General features: G+C 41.3%; 1 protein-coding gene across 5 annotated transcripts in view; it reads right to left on the bottom strand.

Annotated features, from left to right (window-relative positions):
* SPATA6 (spermatogenesis associated 6) overlaps nucleotides 1–19,595 on the bottom strand; it is a 57,934-nt gene that overhangs the window by 23,066 nt on the left and 15,273 nt on the right. For all 5 annotated transcript variants that reach the window (XM_073357771.2, XM_073357772.2, XM_073357774.2 and 2 more), the window contains 4 exons: nucleotides 15,291–15,569; nucleotides 10,192–10,279; nucleotides 7,245–7,285; nucleotides 4,293–4,474 (listed from right to left, as the gene is read on the bottom strand). In XM_073357771.2, coding sequence (XP_073213872.1) covers nucleotides 4,293–4,474; nucleotides 7,245–7,285; nucleotides 10,192–10,279; nucleotides 15,291–15,569 — 590 coding nt within the window. The remainder of the gene's footprint in view (nucleotides 1–4,292; nucleotides 4,475–7,244; nucleotides 7,286–10,191; nucleotides 10,280–15,290; nucleotides 15,570–19,595) is intronic.

Raw genomic sequence — 19,595 nt, 5'->3', positions numbered from 1 at the left:
GTCATACTATGGCAGTAAATAGTTGTTTTGAGCAGTAGCTGGTGGGTGCACTCAGTTCCTCTGAGTGCTAAATTCTGTAGATAGGAAACGCATCATCCCTTCTAATGGTCACTCAGTTCCTTTTCACCCCCCCGAAGCCCTGTATAGAGCTGGGCTCTGAAGCAGAAAAGAGGTAGCTCTATGGAGGCACACAGAGAACAAGTGCTTGCTGATAAGTAAACTCATTTAATTTAAAGCATGAAGGCTAGCCAATCACCTTCTAAGGAGGTTGGTCTTAAACAATGTCCTTTAATACCACCATTTGCTCTGGATGTAGTGTCGAGAAAATAGTGATTCGTAGGTGTGAACTCACCTCTAGGTAGCAGCCCTACAAATTTCACATAAGGGTACATTGCATGTAGATACCATCAATTTTGCAATGCCCTTGTTGATCAAACCCTTAAGAATTCAGGCACACCTGGTATATATCATAACTGGATGCATTTTCTTATCCATTTTGACAGTCTTTGAGCTCAAGTGGTTGACACTCAAATTCCTCTCCAGAGGCCATAAATTGTCTAACTTCTGAAATGGCTTAGTCCTGTTTAAGTAGAAGCCAGTGCTCTTGACATCCAGGGTGTTCAACTTCACCTCCTCAGCATAATTATGGGGCGTTGTGAAAGAGACGGGCAGAGATATCAGTAATTGAGATGAAAAGTCAGATATAAATTGGTCTAGATTGGGGTGAAGTAGCCACTGATCTTTGTGGAATACAGTATAAGGTGACAGATCATCAAGGCCTGCCACTCAAACCCTCCTGGCCAAGTTAACGGTGACAAAATATGATAATCTTCACTGAGAAGCAATGCAGAGAGCAGGACCCTAAAAGCTCAAACACCCTCCCATGAGTTTATTTAATACCAAGTTCAAGTCCCAAAGTTGAATAGGTTCCTGAACAGGCATGTATAAGTTTGTATGACTTTTACAGAATTGTTTCACTGGGGAACAGACAAAGCCAGAGCACCTTTTCACAGGGCCAGGTTCAGGGTCAGCATAAGCAGTAATAGCAGATGGAAACTGCAGGTGCTTACCTAAGAACAGCTTTGATAACAGAGACAGAAGAAAGTCTAAACCAATTGGAACTGGACAGAAACTGGGTCACAGCCTTTACAGTGATCAAACTTTTAAAAACAGTTCTATTTACCAGCATTCTGTTTTCTAGTGGATGGTTTTCTGGACTCCATTTTAAGACATCTTGCCCTAGAAAGCCAATCTCTATAACATGAGACAAAGAACCTTGAAGTCTGGATGCATTACTCTGCTGGGACAGGAGATCTTGACTCAGGGAGAGAATGAACAAACAACCTTGGGACAAAACTAGAAGTCAAGAACCTGGGATGAAATCATGACTCCACTGAAGTCAAAGGCAAAACTTCCATAGACTTCAGTAGAGCCAGGACACACATGGTCAACTGGACTCATGTTGGATTAACTAAGATCACCCAACACTATGCTGCCAAAACTTTCCCAGTACTCTGGGAATGAGAGAAAACAGAAGAAAGGAGTAAAAGGAGACTCTCTTGCCAATGCAAAGAAAGGAGTCCTAAACGTGGATCCCTGACTGTTCTCAAGCAAACCTGATTGTGGTTTGTTGTTCTGACTTTTAGCGGATAAATCCGTGTTCCAACGATCCCATCTGGCAGAAATCACACAAGCACCTGAGGGCAGGAGTGACCACTCATGATGTTCCACACCTTTCAGACTGAAATCAGCAGCTAGGGAGTTTTTACACCTGCCAGGTGCAGAATGGAAAGGATTACTTCAAACTGGATGCATGATTCTCAAAGCCCGATTTGCCTCTCAGCACACCAGAAATGACCAAGTATCATGACTGTGCATTCTCTTTTCAGAGCCAACCAAAGAATTTCAATCTTTTTAGCTGGTGGAACCCATTTCAATGCTTGTAAAGGAATCTCAAACAAGAGGATGATTTCAGCTTGAGATTTTGCATCAGGCGTTGTCATCTAGCAAGATTTAGCTGCCAAATTACTTGTGCTTGGGGGGTACTTTCGTAGCAGAAAATCACCAGGACTTGCATGCTACTGGAGCCTCTTCCAAAAGCAAGTTCTGGACCAAAGTCTTACAACGCTTTTGGGCCCTTTTTGAGAGTCAATAGGCAGACCACGGGCCAAATCCGGACTGCCAGGTACTTCTGAATGGACCCCAAAAATCTATTTGTTTACTTATTTTTATTTTTTTATTATTTGCTCTGGAGTCTGGACCTTCACTGTACCTTGACCAAAAAATTTGGACCTTGACAAAAAATAATGGTCAATCCCTGCTTAGCGGAATGCACTTCCCCAAGGTATAAAGGGCACGTTACACATCTATATAAAGCAGGTATGGGGAAAGACCACCTCTTAAACCCATTGTCTTAGACTGGTCTCTAAGACAATGACACAAAGTGACGTAGAATTTGAGGAAATTAAAACAGACAAAAATTTAAAACAACAAAGCAAACTTTTCAGCCTTAGCCTAACAATCTAACTATTTACTATTTGATTTATTTATCAAACACTAAAGAAAAAGGGAGAAGTTTTACAACCACTGGCTAGCAGGCAGGCAGGCGCCGAGGGACTATTAGAAAGGGCACAATATTTATACCCTTGGGCTATGTGATGCAGGATTCATGGGAATTATGCAAACCTTCTCCCCCCCTTCCATACATTGCTCAAAAAGGTTCTGGGAGTGCATAGTTATGCAAGTAACACCACCAGTGGGGCTCTGAGGAAATAATGTCATGGACACTCACTTCACACCTATTTAGCAAAGAGGTCAAGTTTTCTTGTTGCTGTGTGCTGACTAGCATTATGTAGCCTAGAAGCTCAGTGCTCTCTGTACGCTAGGTTCAAAATAGATTGGAGGCAGTATTTATCAAATCACCACAAGATTGGGCTCTTATACTCATCTAGATATACATGTATTTTGTTATGCTTTCAGCAATACTGATATTCTGCACAGTTAGGTGATTTGAACAAAAATATTTTAATACATTTCCAAAAGCTGACCCTGGCTACATGTTTGCCAGCTTCAAATGTAACTTTCGGCATATATTCGGTTAAAACCTTAGTAAGCTGAGCAGTACTAATATTAAGGTCAGATTCAGACTACGTTTTCATTGCTCCTGCCTCTTTGCTTTCTTATTTTATGATTTTGCTTCTGCCAAAAGATTTCTTTTAAACATTTACATTCTTTTTAAAAAGTCTTGGACCTCAAGTAAGGAAACTGTGGGTATTTATTAACAACATTGGTGTCCCCCTACTGATAGGAAGGGAACATGACGTCATTGGACAAAATTCTGAATCTGCTGGGGAGAGACCTGTGACGTGAAACAGCAAGAATGTTGACCTGATTTTGAGCTGGACAGGCAAAGATGAGTACCATGCAAAAAAGAGTTAAAAGGTTGTTTTCAAAGTGTTGTTCTCTCCTGTCTACTGCCTGTGAAAGATCCACACAAAAGAAAAGGGGGTAAATCTATTCGGGTAGCATAGTGACCTTAACTACACACACACAGTTATCAAATACACAAACAAGGAGAAAAAAAGAGAAACATCAATACACAATACACATGAAACTCTCAGTTATAGTCGTCAGAATGCTGGAATAGTGTCAGGCAGAGGGCGATGGTAAGGGGACACCACCTTAAACTCTCACTAGGATTTAAAAGCCAGCCCACATATGCCCCACTAAAACTATATTTCTACATATTTTTAAAGAAAACCCTAAAGTAAAGTTTCTATTTATGAAAAGAACCTTTAATTGGATTAGATATAAATTAACAAATACTGGGGTTGAAAAACAATCAGAAGTTCAAAACACCTTCAGAATATTTTACTAATGTAATCACCACATTTAAGTTCCTGACATTGAAATCAGTGTTTGGAATATTAGCATTTTCCAAGATACTGACCAATTGTTGCTTGAGATATATAATAGACATTCAGAGCCAAAACCCGGACTAAGTTGTACCAAATATTCAAAACATGCAATTGGAGAAGAGAATTTTATTGCCATGATTTTGGGACCCATGTCAGTTGGGCTGTACAAATGCAGTTGAGAGAAGATGGACACCCTAACTTTTATACATGTGGTCCTTTGATGACAGTTCAAATGACTACATAAAGTAACAGGAAATCCACAGTCATTTTAGCCTGTGTTACCCTTACAACCTACAGTTATGCAAACATTACTGTGATTCACAATTGCCAATTATCCCAAAGTTTCACAGACAACAAATGAAAACAAGCCTTTACCTTTCTCTAAGCGAAGAACGGTTTAGTACAGGACTTGAGGAATGTTTCTGCAATGAGGAGGGTGCTGAACGTATTAATGAACTAGTAGAATGAAAATGCCTACTAACAGTACCCGAGATCGGGTGCTCATCGCAGCTGTCGGAAGAGCCATCTAAGTCTTTCCCATAATGAGACTTGATCATCTGTCAGAGAGAAAACAGCAGGAAAACTTCAAACAATATGTAAAATGTGCCCTGGCTATGCCTGTGCACCAGCTAACGGAGCAGAGATGTACACTTTCCACCTGCTCTGTGTGTCAAACAAAGTTAAAAATTCAACTTGTCTGCATTAAGTGATACACATAACGTGATGATTTACAGAGGTTTGCATATAACATTGGAGTGGGAGCAGCAGCACCCCCCATAATTAAGATTGCATTCCAGGTTAACCCCTGTTTTCAGTCACTGATATCTTTTTGAAGATTTCACCTTTCCGGATGAAAATTTTCTAGGATTGGTTTCTGAACAGGGACTTTTTAGTCTCAGCAAAAGCTCTTCAGCCATATTGGATTATCAAACAAGATAGTGGGGATAATGGGGAGGGGGAGGGAGACAACATTTTTCCCAATTATAAAGAAATTTTTGCAATTTTTTTGGAGCCGCTACAGAGCTGAAAAAAGTTAGAGGTAAAAATCTGAAACAGCCCTCACTGAAGAAAGTGCCTTGCAGGTTTCTAGTGAAAAGAGACCTTGAAGATTTCCACTGAAAGTGTTCTCTATTTGCCCAAGTTATGACCCTTTAAAAACTGAATACTACACCCGTACAGTTCATTTTGCATGGGTTTTCTCTGTAAGCTTGTAAAGTGCTAAGGAAAGCTACACCTTGCACGCTTGAGTGATGGAGTTTGCTGCTAATGAAAAATGTGCAAGCAGTGCAAAGGGCTTAGAAGGGTTGCTATATTCCTTAAATTTCACAGAAAGGTGTCCCACTGTGATGAACCTTTAGTATTCCACCATCTTGATCCAGCATCTCACTTCCTGCTGGCCCCATCAGCTAGGGCCAAATTCTTGATCTCTAGATACTGCTGCAGCCACATAAGGGAGATCCTTGGACACTGTAGAGCTGCCAGAACAGCTCCATGACAAAGATGTGGGGTGGGATAAGGATACATGTTTTCCAGCTTAGCTTGTAAGCTTAGGGGACCAGGCCATGTCTCATCTGGTTTGCCATGCCCACTTATGTAGAAATAGCATTTTTAGATCAAGATTCGATCTGTTCCCATATATTCCTACAAAGAGATTCATCAGAGCGTTATTCAAACGTAACCTTGACAAAAGCTTTACCCCATTGGCCCTTTAAAGATTCTTGTGCCCTGTGGGAGAAAGGAATTTGTTTTGTTATTTTACACCACACACATAGAGGAACTCAATAATATTCCATGGAATTCTCCTTGCTAGCCAGGAAACCCTCTGAAAGGCAGGACTGTATCTGTCCCCATCGCACAATACACTATTTTTAGGTGAACTTTAACCAAAGTTGAATACCCTAGTCATGCCACACAAAAGACCTAAATTAACAAATAAAAGCCAGGAAAGTCCAAACATTTTGGCCCCATGAGCTAATTCACCTAACAATTTTAAAAGATGTAGTTGATGTTGGCTATAGAATTAGAATCCCATTCAAATGTAATCTTCAGATTAAACACACAGACAAACAGCATGCCCAAATATAATCTGCTTTATTAAATTTAACATTGATTTCCCCTTAACAGCCACTTTACACCAATAGTAATTCTCAGGCCCTCTCACTCTACACAATATTAACAACATCTAGTTCAGAGCTATACTATTATTTTTGGCAACAGAAAAGGTATATTCCTTTTTGCCTTTATTTTTTTGTTGAAACCAGGAATGCTTAAGGGCATCAGGAGAGTGATGAATTTAATCTGTATCTTTGTTATCTATGTGCTCCAAACAATGACTGCCGCTAATATCTTCTTCCCCATTTGAGAAAAATGGATTTGAATTAAAACATCCATCATAAAAGCATATTTAGAAGTTCTCAGTACAGTTTATCACTTATCACTATGGAGCAATCCAGAGGCAGCACAATATATTAGACTTACATGCCACATAAAACTGCAATCCTACACAGTGAAAGTTAAGAAGCTGACAAGAATGTTTGGCCTGAACCAAAGGTTTATCCTTTTAATTCACTTTCCTTGTCCCTCCTTGCATCATCTCTCTTGCCAGCCGTTAGGAAATCTAATAGGGCACACACACAATAAATAACGGTCTACAGTCTGCTAGTAAAATTTCCAGTGTATTTCAGGAAAGACAAAAATTAGGAAAAAAAGGATAAACAAAGAAGTGACATCTCATTTCACACGTCTATCAGGTTGGTGAGATAAACAAGGCTCTCCATCCCAACCAAGAACATATGAAAAGCAGCTAGCTGAGGAAGGAAAGACAAAACTTGAGAATAATCACAAGAGCCAAACATTTGAAGTAATGAGCAGCAATTTAAAAAAACAAAACAAAAATAAAACACTGTGGATCCAGCTGTCATTTACACCAATGCTCTGGTGATACAAGAGATCCTCTTGAAGTGGCTGTAAATGTAATTTCACACCCACTTTAAGGTGCCTTTACTCACCCTGGCATCATAAAGTGAAAGTTACTTTACTGTAAATAAAAATTAGGTTCTGTAACTGCAGAATAGGATTATTCACTATGAGTTTATGTCCATAGTGTTAACAGTTTGTGTCCGCAGAATGTTTTGAGAACGCTTTATAGTACAATAAAACAATATCTATATTCAGGTAACAGTGCATATACAGCATCAAACAACAAGATGAAGAAGTTGTATACTTGATTTCACTCAGGCACCTTCAACAAAAATCCCACATGCTTTTCTATTCCACATACTCCAAAACATAGGAAAATTTACATGCAATTTTATTTGCATTACTTACTTTAGTATGCTTGGGTCTATAGCTGCCAAGAAGAGAAGGATCTGGAAAAAAATGTACCCCAACAGAATTTTTAAACAAGTTTTGAGACTATAAGTCTAGAATCCACATGCAGTTTAGGGCATTTTAAAAAAAAGTCTTTCCCAAAAATCACTTACAACTCACCTTTCAAAACAGCAGCCAAAGCAATTTACTGTTATACATTTACATTCTTCAGATGCAATTTACATTCATCTGAAGAAGTGGGTTTTTTACCCACGAAAGCTTATGCCCAAATAGATCTGTTAGTCTTTAAGGTGCCAGCGGACTCCTCATTGTTTTTGTGGATACAGACTAACACGACTACGCCTCTGACACATGATACATTGTGTAATTCACAATAACGTCATGGCCATTAGTGCGTTAGGGTTTCAGTTTCTTCATCTGACAACAATAACTTTAGTTTGGCTGCAGCACTAAGGTTATGTCTACACTAGAGACCTTACAGTGGCACAGCTGTACAGATGCAGCTGCACTGCTGTAAAATTTCTCACGTAGCTGCTCTCTGCCAACGGGAGAGAGCTCTCCTGTAGACATAACTAAACCACCTGCAGTGGTAGCTACGGTAGAGAGTGGTGGTAGCTATGCCAGCGGGAGAAGCTCTCCCGCTGACATAGTGCTGTGCACACTACCATTTATGCCGGAGAAATTTATGTCGCTCAAAGGGGTGGTTTTTCACCCCCCCCCCCCGAGTGACATAAGTTTTGCCAACATAAATGGTAGGGTAGACATGGTCTAAGTGAACGGGAACTCATCACAGAGGATGAGTACAATTTTGTGAGTGGACCGAAGTGACTTATATGGTTATTCATTGCTTAAACCAATGTAAAGTAAAACTATACCAGAATATGGACCATATTATCTACTACACTATAGTAAGCCACTTTGTAAAGGAAGTCAAATTTCCATCCTAAAAGAGAAGCCCACTGTATATCCACAGGACTGGAAATGTCTCAACTATTCTCACTCTATGCTGCTATGCCTCAAATCAGTTTGGTGGATAGTATCTTCAAGGTGAGAGTGAGCTCACCTAATAGTATCTAATGCTTAGTTCTTCTGTGCAACTGTAGATATCCAGAGTGCATGGCAACCAGACAGGGGCTACAATTCTATCTACAGATACATGTACAGAAATCCCACCAATATCAATGCCTCCCAAGTTTCGATAAAATGTGCTTATATCTAAGAGGGGCCATATATTTGGAACTATCAGGATGAAAGCTTCCCTCTAAAGCACTGGGGCAAACCCTTCTTTAATGAAAAGCACCATAGTATCTGTAGAGTCAAATTTTCAATAACTGCCTCTGATTTTACAGGCACAAAATGATGAAATTTAGTATCTAATTTGGGGGTGCAACCAAGTAACCAAATTTGTAAATCCTCTCCACAGAAAGCAGACAGGACCTCCATATTTTTAGTCTCATCCAAAAGATCAATATATACATGCAGTAAACTGCATGGACTCAGTAAGCTACCTCCAGAAGGATGAAAGAGTACTGAGCTGTCATTTCTAGGATTAGAACACCTGTATTTTTCAGAAGTCTGATCCTTATAACCATTACACCCCAGAACATAGGCAGGGGGGTGGCTCTCTACCAATGAATCTTGTGACTGTTAGAAGTGACAACTCTTTTCTGAGGTAGATTTCAGACCCCTAGTGACTGGCCCAAGACCTCTAACTCATTTCATATACGTGCTTAATGCCTATCAGGTGGTAATGTGGCTCTGATATTACCAAACTGCAAAAGATTCAAGTTTATGACCCTGAGGTGAAAGGCTTTGCATCCCAATGTCTACATCTGGAGCCTCCAGTCCTTCCACTATGGGCAAACTGCAAAGTACCTTTAATTCATGGTGAATTGCAGCGAAGGTATTACTAGTGAGGAGTCACAATAAAATGTGAATAGAAGTACACATAAATACTGACAAAGTTCACTAGACTTCATACTATCATACATGAGGAATACTGAAGAAAAACCATGTTTTAAAGTACCGCCTTCCCTAATTTTACCTGAGACAGACAGGGAATCTCCAAGTCTGTGGAAATATACTATATGGAGAAGGATTGTTTTCAATTTAGCTCTCCACTAAAGGATTCTAACTTTAATCCATGGATTACTGGAAGTAACAAAGCAAATAATCCATGTCGTGCATATGGGAAATAAGAGATCAGAAGCTAAATAAAATGGCAAAGCATAACCACTGTAGGAAGACCTGTATTTTTCAGTTCATATAAAGATACGTAATTATTGTCCCAACTCAGTACACGAACCCTGTAGGCTAACAGTAGCATGCCAAGTGTACTGAAATTCAGAGGCAAGCATTTTAGGGGCTTCAGAAGCTAGGCCTTGTAGGGGCTAGCCCTGGTGGGCCCCAATAACCAATCAGACACATGGGTAAGTGAAAGGGTATTTTACTTTGGCTGGCAGGAAAGAGAAAGGTTGCAGATATCTTAGGTACAGAGTCTTAAAATAGTTATATTTCAAAGTGAATAATAGGGTTTTTTGTTTGGGTTGTCAGGGATCCTCAGGCTTAGTGCTTGGAGTGCCCTCTCCAGTGTCATCTTTGTTCGTCCAAATAGGCCACGGTTAGTCAGTCTCTCTCACCAGGTGTCTCTGCACTGGCTCCTTGCCAGCACAGGCTGACTTTACCAGTGCACCAACCTGTGTTTGGAGACACTCTGTTTTCAGATGACACAGAACTAAGGACCCAATCATTGGACTAATTAAATATCCTAAGCAACATTTTTTGTCTGTTTGTTTTTTTTTTTAAAACAGTAGGTTCATTCATCCCAGCATCCTGCCTAAATCCTCGGAAGAAAGGACAGTCTTTCTACACGAAGGGGTTAAAAAGCCTAACCAGTTGTATGGAACGGGAGTATCTAAAACGAGATACACAAGTCAATACGTACCATAAGATACCCTGGACCAAGCTTCTCGTCCACTGTCTCTGGTGGGACGCCAAGTATGAACATCAACAGTGGGGCTCGGATGTTCAACCTGGAGCCAAAACATTGTTAAAACATTTAGTGTGTGGAGATAAACTTTTTATATGACCACAAACACACAAATAAATTAAATTACCTTTCCTTCTCCTGTAAGTCCACCTCTGCTTCTTTCTGGTTCAATTTATAAATCTAAGATTTTTGATGATAATGTTAAGGAAGCTATTCTCAGTATTTTGTCTGTGTAAATATAGTATTATTACGTATACACAGACGATAATGTAAGAACAGTTACAAAAACCCTTAGATTAGAAATTATAAATCAAACCAGAAAGGAGGCGAGAGGGTGACAAGCAGCAGAACAAGATGTAACTTATTGTCTTATATATTAATGCAGATCCACTAGAACCTTCTTACAGCCAGGGCTTTGGAGTGGAGCCCGGAGCTGGAGTGCGGAGCAGTGGAGCTGCAGGTTTTTGCCTGGAGCTAGAGCAGAGCCGGAGCCCAGCTCCAAAGCCCTGCTTACAGCTTTGTTATACATAGTCTACTACGGCACCAGTTACATAACAGGAAAAAAGGAAAAGCTACGGAATAGTTATCTAATATTTACCAGAAATAGTTCAGATCTCACCAAGATATTTAAAGCACTGCTCTTCTTCCTAATTAAAGGATAATGTTTTAGCAAGTTCAAATTTTGATCTTAATGTAACACATAGTACTCCCAGTCCAAGAAGACCTCAGCGTTAAAGACACCCTGAAGATCAGAAAGGCAATGAAAGACTGGATATGGTACATTAAAAGAATACAGCAGATACACATTTTCTTCTTGTAGAAGAGGCACAAAAGTAGTCAAAGTAATCAGTCAGCAATTGTCATGTAAAGGTGCTGTAATTACACTGTGAACATCACCTATAGATCAGAAACAGAAGAATTGACTAATCTGAGTTAAAAGAAAAAATAATATCCATGGGAGTACGATAAGCAGTAGGATGAAGATTAATGGTTGCTTAAGGCTCATCTGAATTTCTAAAGGGTATCTAGGAGTAAAAGAAAACTTGTTAGTGAATTCCAGAGTTTAATAACATATGCTAATGAATTAATTAGTAATCAGCTAAAAAAAGGAATAATCAGAGAAGTAACTAAGATAATCAGGTAACGTGGCAGATAAGATCGCTGAAATTGCACGCAGGGCCTGATATCATAGCACAGAAACAAAAGAGCCCCATTTCTCCTTCTCTCTGCAATCTTTCAAGGTTGGATTCTGAAGGTAGATGTTTATAGTGATCATGGGAAATATTAAGAAAAAAGAAAACTAACATTAAAGTACATATTGAACAATCTTTGACCATGGGATGGTGTTCCATGAAGGAGGAGTGCTGGGTAGAGACGGGCTCCATCTTACGAAGAGAGGGAAGAGCATCTTTGCCAGCAGGCTGGCTAACCTAGTGAGGAGGGCTTTAAACTAGGTTCACCGGGGGAAGGAGACCAAAGCCCTGAGGTAAGTGGGAAAGCGGGATACCAGGAGGAAGCACAGGCAGGAATGTCTGTGAGGGGAGGGCTCCTGCCTCATAATGGCAATGAGGGGCGATCAACAGGTTATCTCAAGTGCTTATATACAAATGCACAAAGCCTTGGAAACAAGCAGGGAGAACTGGAGGTCCTGGTGATGTCAAGGAACTATGACGTGATCGGAATAACAGAGACTTGGTGGGATAACTCATATGACTGGAGTACTGTCATGGATGGTTATAAACTGTTCAGGAAGGACAGGCAGGGCAGAAAAGGTGGGGGAGTAGCACTGTATGTAAGGGAGCAGTATGACTGCTCAGAGCTCCGGTACGAAACTGCAGAAAAACCTGAGTGTCTCTGGATTAAGTTTAGAAGTGTGTGCAACAAGAGTGATGTAGTGGTGGGAGTCTGCTATAGACCACCGGACCAGGGGGATGAGGTGGATGAGGCTTTCTTCCGGCAGCTCACGGAAGCTACTAGATCGCATGCCCTGATTCTCATGGGTGACTTTAATTTTCCTGATATCTGCTGGGAGAGCAATACAGCGGTGCATAGACAATCCAGGAAGTTTTTGGAAAGCGTAGGGGACAATTTCCTGGCGCAAGTGCTAGAGGAGCCAACTAGGGGGGGTGCTTTTCTTGACCTGCTGCTCACAAACCGGGTAGAATTAGTGGGGGAAGCAAAAGTGGATGGGAATCTGGGAGGCAGTGACCATGAGTTGGTTGAGTTCAGGATCCTGACGCAGGGAACAAAGGTAAGCAGCAGGATACGGACCCTGGACTTCAGGAAAGCAGACTTCGACTCCCTCAGGGAACGGATGGCCAGGATCCCCTGGGGGACTAACTTGAAGGGGAAAGGAGTCCAGGAGAGCTGGCTGTATTTCAAGGAATCCCTGTTGAGGTTACAGGGACAAACCATCCCGATGAGTCGAAAGAATAGTAAATATGGCAGGCGACCAACTTGGCTTAATGGTGAAATCCTAGCGGATCTTAAACATAAAAAAGAAGCTTACAAGAAGTGGAAGGTTGGACATATGACCAGGGAAGAGTATAAAAATATTGCTCGGGCATGTAGGAATGTTATCAGGAGGGCCAAATCGCACCTGGAGCTGCAGCTAGCCAGAGATGTCAAGAGTAACAAGAAGGGTTTCTTCAGGTATGTTGGCAACAAGAAGAAAGCCAAGGAATGTGTGGGCCCCTTACTGAATGAGGGAGGCAACCTAGTGACAGAGGATGTGGAAAAAGCTAATGTACTCAATGCTTTTTTTGCCTCTGTTTTCACTAACAAGGTCAGCTCCCAGACTGCTGCGCTGGGCATCACAAAATGCGGAAGAGATGGCCAGCCCTCTGTGGAGATAGAGGCGGTTAGGGACTATTTAGAAAAGCTGGACGTGCACAAGTCCATGGGGCCGGACGAGTTGCATCCGAGAGTGCTGAAGGAATTGGCGGCTGTGATTGCAGAGCCACTGGCCATTATCTTTGAAAACTCGTGGCGAACCGGGGAAGTCCCGGATGACTGGAAAAAGGCTAATGTAGTGCCAATCTTTAAAAAAGGGAAGAAGGAAGATCCTGGGAACTACAGGCCAGTCAGCCTCACCTCAGTCCCTGGAAAAATCATGGAGCAGGTCCTCAAAGAATCAATCCTGAAGCACTTGCATGAGAGGAAAGTGATCAGGAACAGCCAGCATGGATTCACCAAGGGAAGGTCATGCCTGACTAATCTAATCGCCTTTTATGATGAGATTACTGGTTCTGTGGATGAAGGGAAAGCAGTGGATGTATTGTTTCTTGACTTTAGCAAAGCTTTTGACACGGTCTCCCATAGTATTCTTGTCAGCAAGTTAAGGAAGTATGGGCTGGATGAATGCACCATAAGGTGGGTAGAAAGCTGGCTAAATTGTCGGGCTCAACGGGTAGTGATCAATGGCTCCATGTCTAGTTGGCAGCCAGTATCAAGTGGAGTGCCCCAGGGGTCGGTCCTGGGGCCGGTTTTATTCAATATCTTCATAAATGATCTGGAGGATGGTGTGGATTGCACTCTCAGCAAATTTGCGGATGATACTAAACTGGGAGGAGTGGTAGATACGCTGGAGGGGAGGGATAGGATACAGAAGGACCTAGACCAATTGGAAGATTGGGCCAAAAGGAATCTGATGAGGTTCAATAAGGATAAGTGCAGGGTCCTGCACTTAGGACGGAAGAACCCAATGCACAGCTACAGACTAGGGACCGAATGGCTAGGCAGCAGTTCTGCAGAAAAGGACCTAGGGGTGACAGTGGACGAGAAGCTGGATATGAGTCAGCAGTGTGCCCTTGTTGCCAAGAAGGCCAATGGCATTTTGGGATGTATAAGTAGGGGCATAGCGAGCAGATCGAGGGACGTGATCGTTCCCCTCTATTCGACATTGGTGAGGCCTCATCTGGAGTACTGTGTCCAGTTTTGGGCCCCACACTACAAGAAGGATGTGGATAAATTGGAGAGAGTCCAGCGAAGGGCAACAAAAATGATTAGGGGACTGGAACACATGAGTTATGAGGAGAGGCTGAGGGAGCTGGGATTGTTTAGCCTGCAGAAGAGAAGAATGAGGGGGGATTTGATAGCTGCTTTCAACTACCTGAAAGGGGGTTCCAAAGAGGATGGCTCTAGACTGTTCTCAATGGTAGCAGATGACAGAACGAGGAGTAATGGTCTCAAGTTGCAGTGGGGGAGGTTTAGATTGGATATTAGGAAAAACTTTTTCACTAAGAGGGTGGTGAAACACTGGAATGCGTTACCTAGGGAGGTGGTAGAATCTCCTTCCTTAGAGGTTTTTAAGGTCAGGCTTGACAAAGCCCTGGCTGGGATGATTTAACTGGGAATTGGTCCTGCTTTGAGCAGGGGGTTGGACTAGATGACCTTCTGGGGTCCCTTCCAACCCTGATATTCTATGATTCTATGATTCAATATGATCCTCCAAGATGCAAAGCACTCTGGCCCCAATCCAGCAAAGTACTTAAGAACATGCTTAGCTTTAAGCAAGAGTAGTCCTGTTGACTTCAGCAGGATGACTCACATACTTAAAGTTAAGCATGTGCATAAGTGCTTTGCTAGGTTGGGGTCAGAATGCTCAGGAACTTGAAGGATTAAGTTTATATTTTAGAAAAGGGACAATTTCAAAGACAAGGTGATAATGTAAAGAAAGGTACAAAGGAGGAATTCTGACTCTTCATAAAGTCACTGCACTCTTTTCAAATCCTATTCAGCCACTTTTAATACTGATACCAATTACTTCCAACTTGAATTATGCACCTGTTATGCTGTCCAGTGTGCTAGAAGAAAAAGAATGGACACTCAGAATTTAAATATGGTATTCATGAAAGAGTTTGAGCCTTGTCAGTTACCAGTGCTGACAAAAGGACTTTTATTCTTGTTAATTTTACATTTAAATCACTATGTAGCAGGCTGTTCAGGAGAAAAAAAGGTTTTTCATTTAAACTAGGATTTGGGGAGTAATATTTAGCAAAAGAATAATGTTTGAGCTGAGCTTAAATTGGAAACACTTTGCAGAGAATACATACACGTCTAATTACAAATGGAGGTTTATCAGTTTCTCTTCTGAATTCAAAAGGCCCCAGGTTTAAATGGGCCAGCCGTTGTCTGGCTTCTTCTGATAGCTCACACATTCGTCTTTTTGTGTATGGAGATGGAGATCGTGATTTAGAAGCTATTGTGGGCTGCTCATAGTTCTTTGTTGCTAAACAGTGCCTGTTTTTCTCAGGTGAAGGGGTGTTTTTCTTTGGTGACCTTGTTTGTAATCTTCCATTTGCTGTTGAATGATGCACCCAATCCAAATTATCCTAAAGCGAAAAGAGAAATTATCTGGTTTGACAGCATGCCGAGCAAAGATTGCTAGTGATGATAAAAAAAAAAAAAATCATCTGCAAAAGGGGAACCAATACCTCCTACAGAAATAGACGTACGTCAGTGCAAGTTACCCTAAGAAAACTATAATCACGCAGCAATTTAGAAAAAAATAATGCGTTTAAAACCAGGAGGAGAATAAAATGCACATTGTTAAATGTCAGACTTTAAGGTTAAGTGCCTGATACTTATCCAATTAGCTTGCTCACACAGTTGGTGCTAAAGACACTATATAAAATTAAGTTGAATTATGTCACTTTAGTTCATTTAATGACAACTCTGCCTAGCATATATGATTAAAAGTTTACAGATTTGAAAATATTTGCTCAACTGGCTAACATCTTTTTTTGTAAAATCTTTTAAAGTGTTTACTGTTCCGAGTGTAAGGTTAAATTATTTTAAAGAGTGGATGGCAACAGACTGAACTCTTGTTTATGGTTAAATTATGTGCATTTTAGAAGCTGACCAAATTTACTGGGGTATTTTTTTTAAAGACAAGGTTATTACCAAAAAGCTATAATAATATAACCTTAAGGACCCACTTTCCAATGTTCCTCTTAAGTTATGCCAATAATATAATGCAAATACAAAACCTAAACATTTGCCTGTAAAAATGGCATTTTTTGCATCCACAAATACAGGGTTTGGAGGCAAAGTTTGGAGACCATTTAAAATGCCAGCATAGGGGTCTAGCTCAGAGTTGACACAAGCTTTAAAAATACCACATTGTGCACACGCATGGTATATTAACAAACCACAATTCTTTTGTAACCAGCAACACCAAACTAACAGTTATTAAGAAAAGTGCCAGCCCTAACTATTAACTTCTTCACTGACTAGTTTAAAAATCAACTGTCAAGAGTAATACTTTCAGTACTGAAGTTTAATTTGAAATACATTATCACTCTTCTGTAATTTCAGCACAAAATCATCTTTCAGCTGCCTCTACAAGCTTTATAGTTGGTGACACGCTAGAAAAAAGGCTATGCTTTGAACGCTTTCTCAGTTGAACATTTTGGCTTTGATGTCACAGTATAATGAACTGGAATTTCAGGTAAAGTTTGGTTCCAAATTCCCATTTTATTAAACCTAATTTTTATTGGTATTTAATTTTGTATATTTTTTATGACTTTCGTTTGGGAATTACTTTTCCTTTTAAAATAAAAAGAGATGACAGACATCATTCTGGTGCATATACAATGCAACCGCACTACATCAGTGCATGAGAACTGAAACAGAAATGGACTACAGACTAACTGAGCGGTATTCACTGTTTATTGCTTGCCTTTCCATCTGCACACACGGTGAGTTACATGTTTAAGACTGGTTTCAGAGTGGTATGTTAAGAATCTCAGGTACCTTTTAAAAAAAAGAAAAGGAGGACTTGTGGCACCTTAGAGACTAACCAATTTATTAGAGCATAAGCTTTCGTGAGCTACAGCTCACTTCCTCAGATGCATATCGTGGAAACTGCAGCAGGCTTTATATATACACAGAGAATATGAAACAATACCTATTCCCACCCCACTGTCCTGCTGGTAATAGCTTATCTAAAGTGATTTCCAGCACAAATCCAAGTTTTCTCACCCTCCACCCCCCCACACAAATTCACTCTCCTGCTGGTGATAGCCCATCCAAAGTGACAACTCTTTACACAATGTGCATGACAATCAAGCTGGGCTATTTCCTGCATAAATCCAGGTTCTTACACCCCCCCCACCCCCATACACACACAAACTCACTCTCCTGCTGGTAATAGCTCATCCAAACTGACCACTCTTCAAGTTAAAATCCAAGTTAAACCAGAACATCTGGGGGGGGGGGGGTAGGAAAAAACAAGAGGAAACAGGCTACCTTGCATAATGACTTAGCCACTCCAAGTCTCTATTTAAGCCTAAATTAATAGTATCCAATTTGCAAATGAATTCCAATTCAGCAGTTTCTCGCTGGAGTCTGGATTTGAAGTTTTTTTGTTTTAAGATAGCGACCTTCATGTCTGTGATCGCGTGACCAGAGAGATTGAAGTGTTCTCCGACTGGTTTATGAATGTTATAATTCTTGACATCTGATTTGTGTCCATTTATTCTTTTACGTAGAGACTGTCCAGTTTGACCAATGTACATGGCAGAGGGGCATTGCTGGCACATGATGGCATATATCACATTGGTGGATGTGCAGGTGAACGAGCCTCTGATAGTGTGGCTGATGTTATTAGGCCCTGTGATGGTGTCCCCTGAATAGATATGTGGGCACAGTTGGCAACGGGCTTTGTTGCAAGGATAAGTTCCTGGGTTAGTGGTTCTGTTGTGTGGTATGTGGTTGTTGGTGAGTATTTGCTTCAGGTTGCGGGGCTGTCTGTAGGCAAGGACTGGCCTGTCTCCCAAGATTTGTGAGAGTGTTGGGTCATCCTTTAGGATAGGTTGTAGATCCTTAATAATGCGTTGGAGGGGTTTTAGTTGGGGGCTGAAGGTGACGGCTAGTGGCGTTCTGTTATTTTCTTTGTTAGGCCTGTCCTGTAGTAGGTAACTTCTGGGAACTCTTCTGGCTCTATCAATCTGTTTCTTTACTTCTGCAGGTGGGTATTGTAGTTGTAAGAAAGCTTGACAGAGATCTTGTAGGTGTTTGTCTCTGTCTGAGGGGTTGGAGCAAATGCGGTTGTATCGCATATTGATCCATCGTCTACAGCCAAGCTCTGCGATACAACCGCATTTGCTCCAACCCCTCAGACAGAGACAAACACCTACAAGATCTCTGTCAAGCTTTCTTACAACTACAATACCCACCTGCAGAAGTAAAGAAACAGATTGATAGAGCCAGAAGAGTTCCCAGAAGTTACCTACTACAGGACAGGCCTAACAAAGAAAATAACAGAACGCCACTAGCCGTCACCTTCAGCCCCCAACTAAAACCCCTCCAACGCATTATTAAGGATCTACAACCTATCCTAAAGGATGACCCAACACTCTCACAAATCTTGGGAGACAGGCCAGTCCTTGCCTACAGACAGCCCCGCAACCTGAAGCAAATACTCACCAACAACCACATACCACACAACAGAACCACTAACCCAGGAACTTATCCTTGCAACAAAGCCCGTTGCCAACTGTGCCCACATATCTATTCAGGGGACACCATCACAGGGCCTAATAACATCAGCCACACTATCAGAGGCTCGTTCACCTGCACATCCACCAATGTGATATATGCCATCATGTGCCAGCAATGCCCCTCTGCCATGTACATTGGTCAAACTGGACAGTCTCTACGTAAAAGAATAAATGGACACAAATCAGATGTCAAGAATTATAACATTCATAAACCAGTCGGAGAACACTTCAATCTCTCTGGTCACGCGATCACAGACATGAAGGTCGCTATCTTAAAACAAAAAAACTTCAAATCCAGACTCCAGCGAGAAACTGCTGAATTGGAATTCATTTGCAAATTGGATACTATTAATTTAGGCTTAAATAGAGACTTGGAGTGGCTAAGTCATTATGCAAGGTAGCCTGTTTCCTCTTGTTTTTTCCTACCCCCCCCCAGATGTTCTGGTTTAACTTGGATTTTAACTTGAAGAGTGGTCAGTTTGGATGAGCTATTACCAGCAGGAGAGTGAGTTTGTGTGTGTATGGGGGTGGGGGGGATGTAAGAACCTGGATTTATGCAGGAAATAGCCCAGCTTGATTGTCATGCACATTGTGTAAAGAGTTGTCACTTTGGATGGGCTATCACCAGCAGGAGAGTGAATTTGTGTGGGGGGGTGGAGGGTGAGAAAACTTGGATTTGTGCTGGAAATCACTTTAGATAAGCTATTACCAGCAGGACAGTGGGGTGGGAATAGGTATTGTTTCATATTCTCTGTGTATATATAAAGCCTGCTGCAGTTTCCACGATATGCATCTGAGGAAGTGAGCTGTAGCTCACGAAAGCTTATGCTCTAATAAATTGGTTAGTCTCTAAGG

The sequence above is a fragment of the Lepidochelys kempii genome, chromosome 8 (assembly GCF_965140285.1).
Source record: "Lepidochelys kempii isolate rLepKem1 chromosome 8, rLepKem1.hap1, whole genome shotgun sequence".
Classification (NCBI taxonomy): domain Eukaryota; kingdom Metazoa; phylum Chordata; order Testudines; family Cheloniidae; genus Lepidochelys; species Lepidochelys kempii.
The sequence above is the reverse complement of the archived record's forward strand: the minus strand, read 5'-3'. Positions and strand labels throughout refer to the sequence as shown.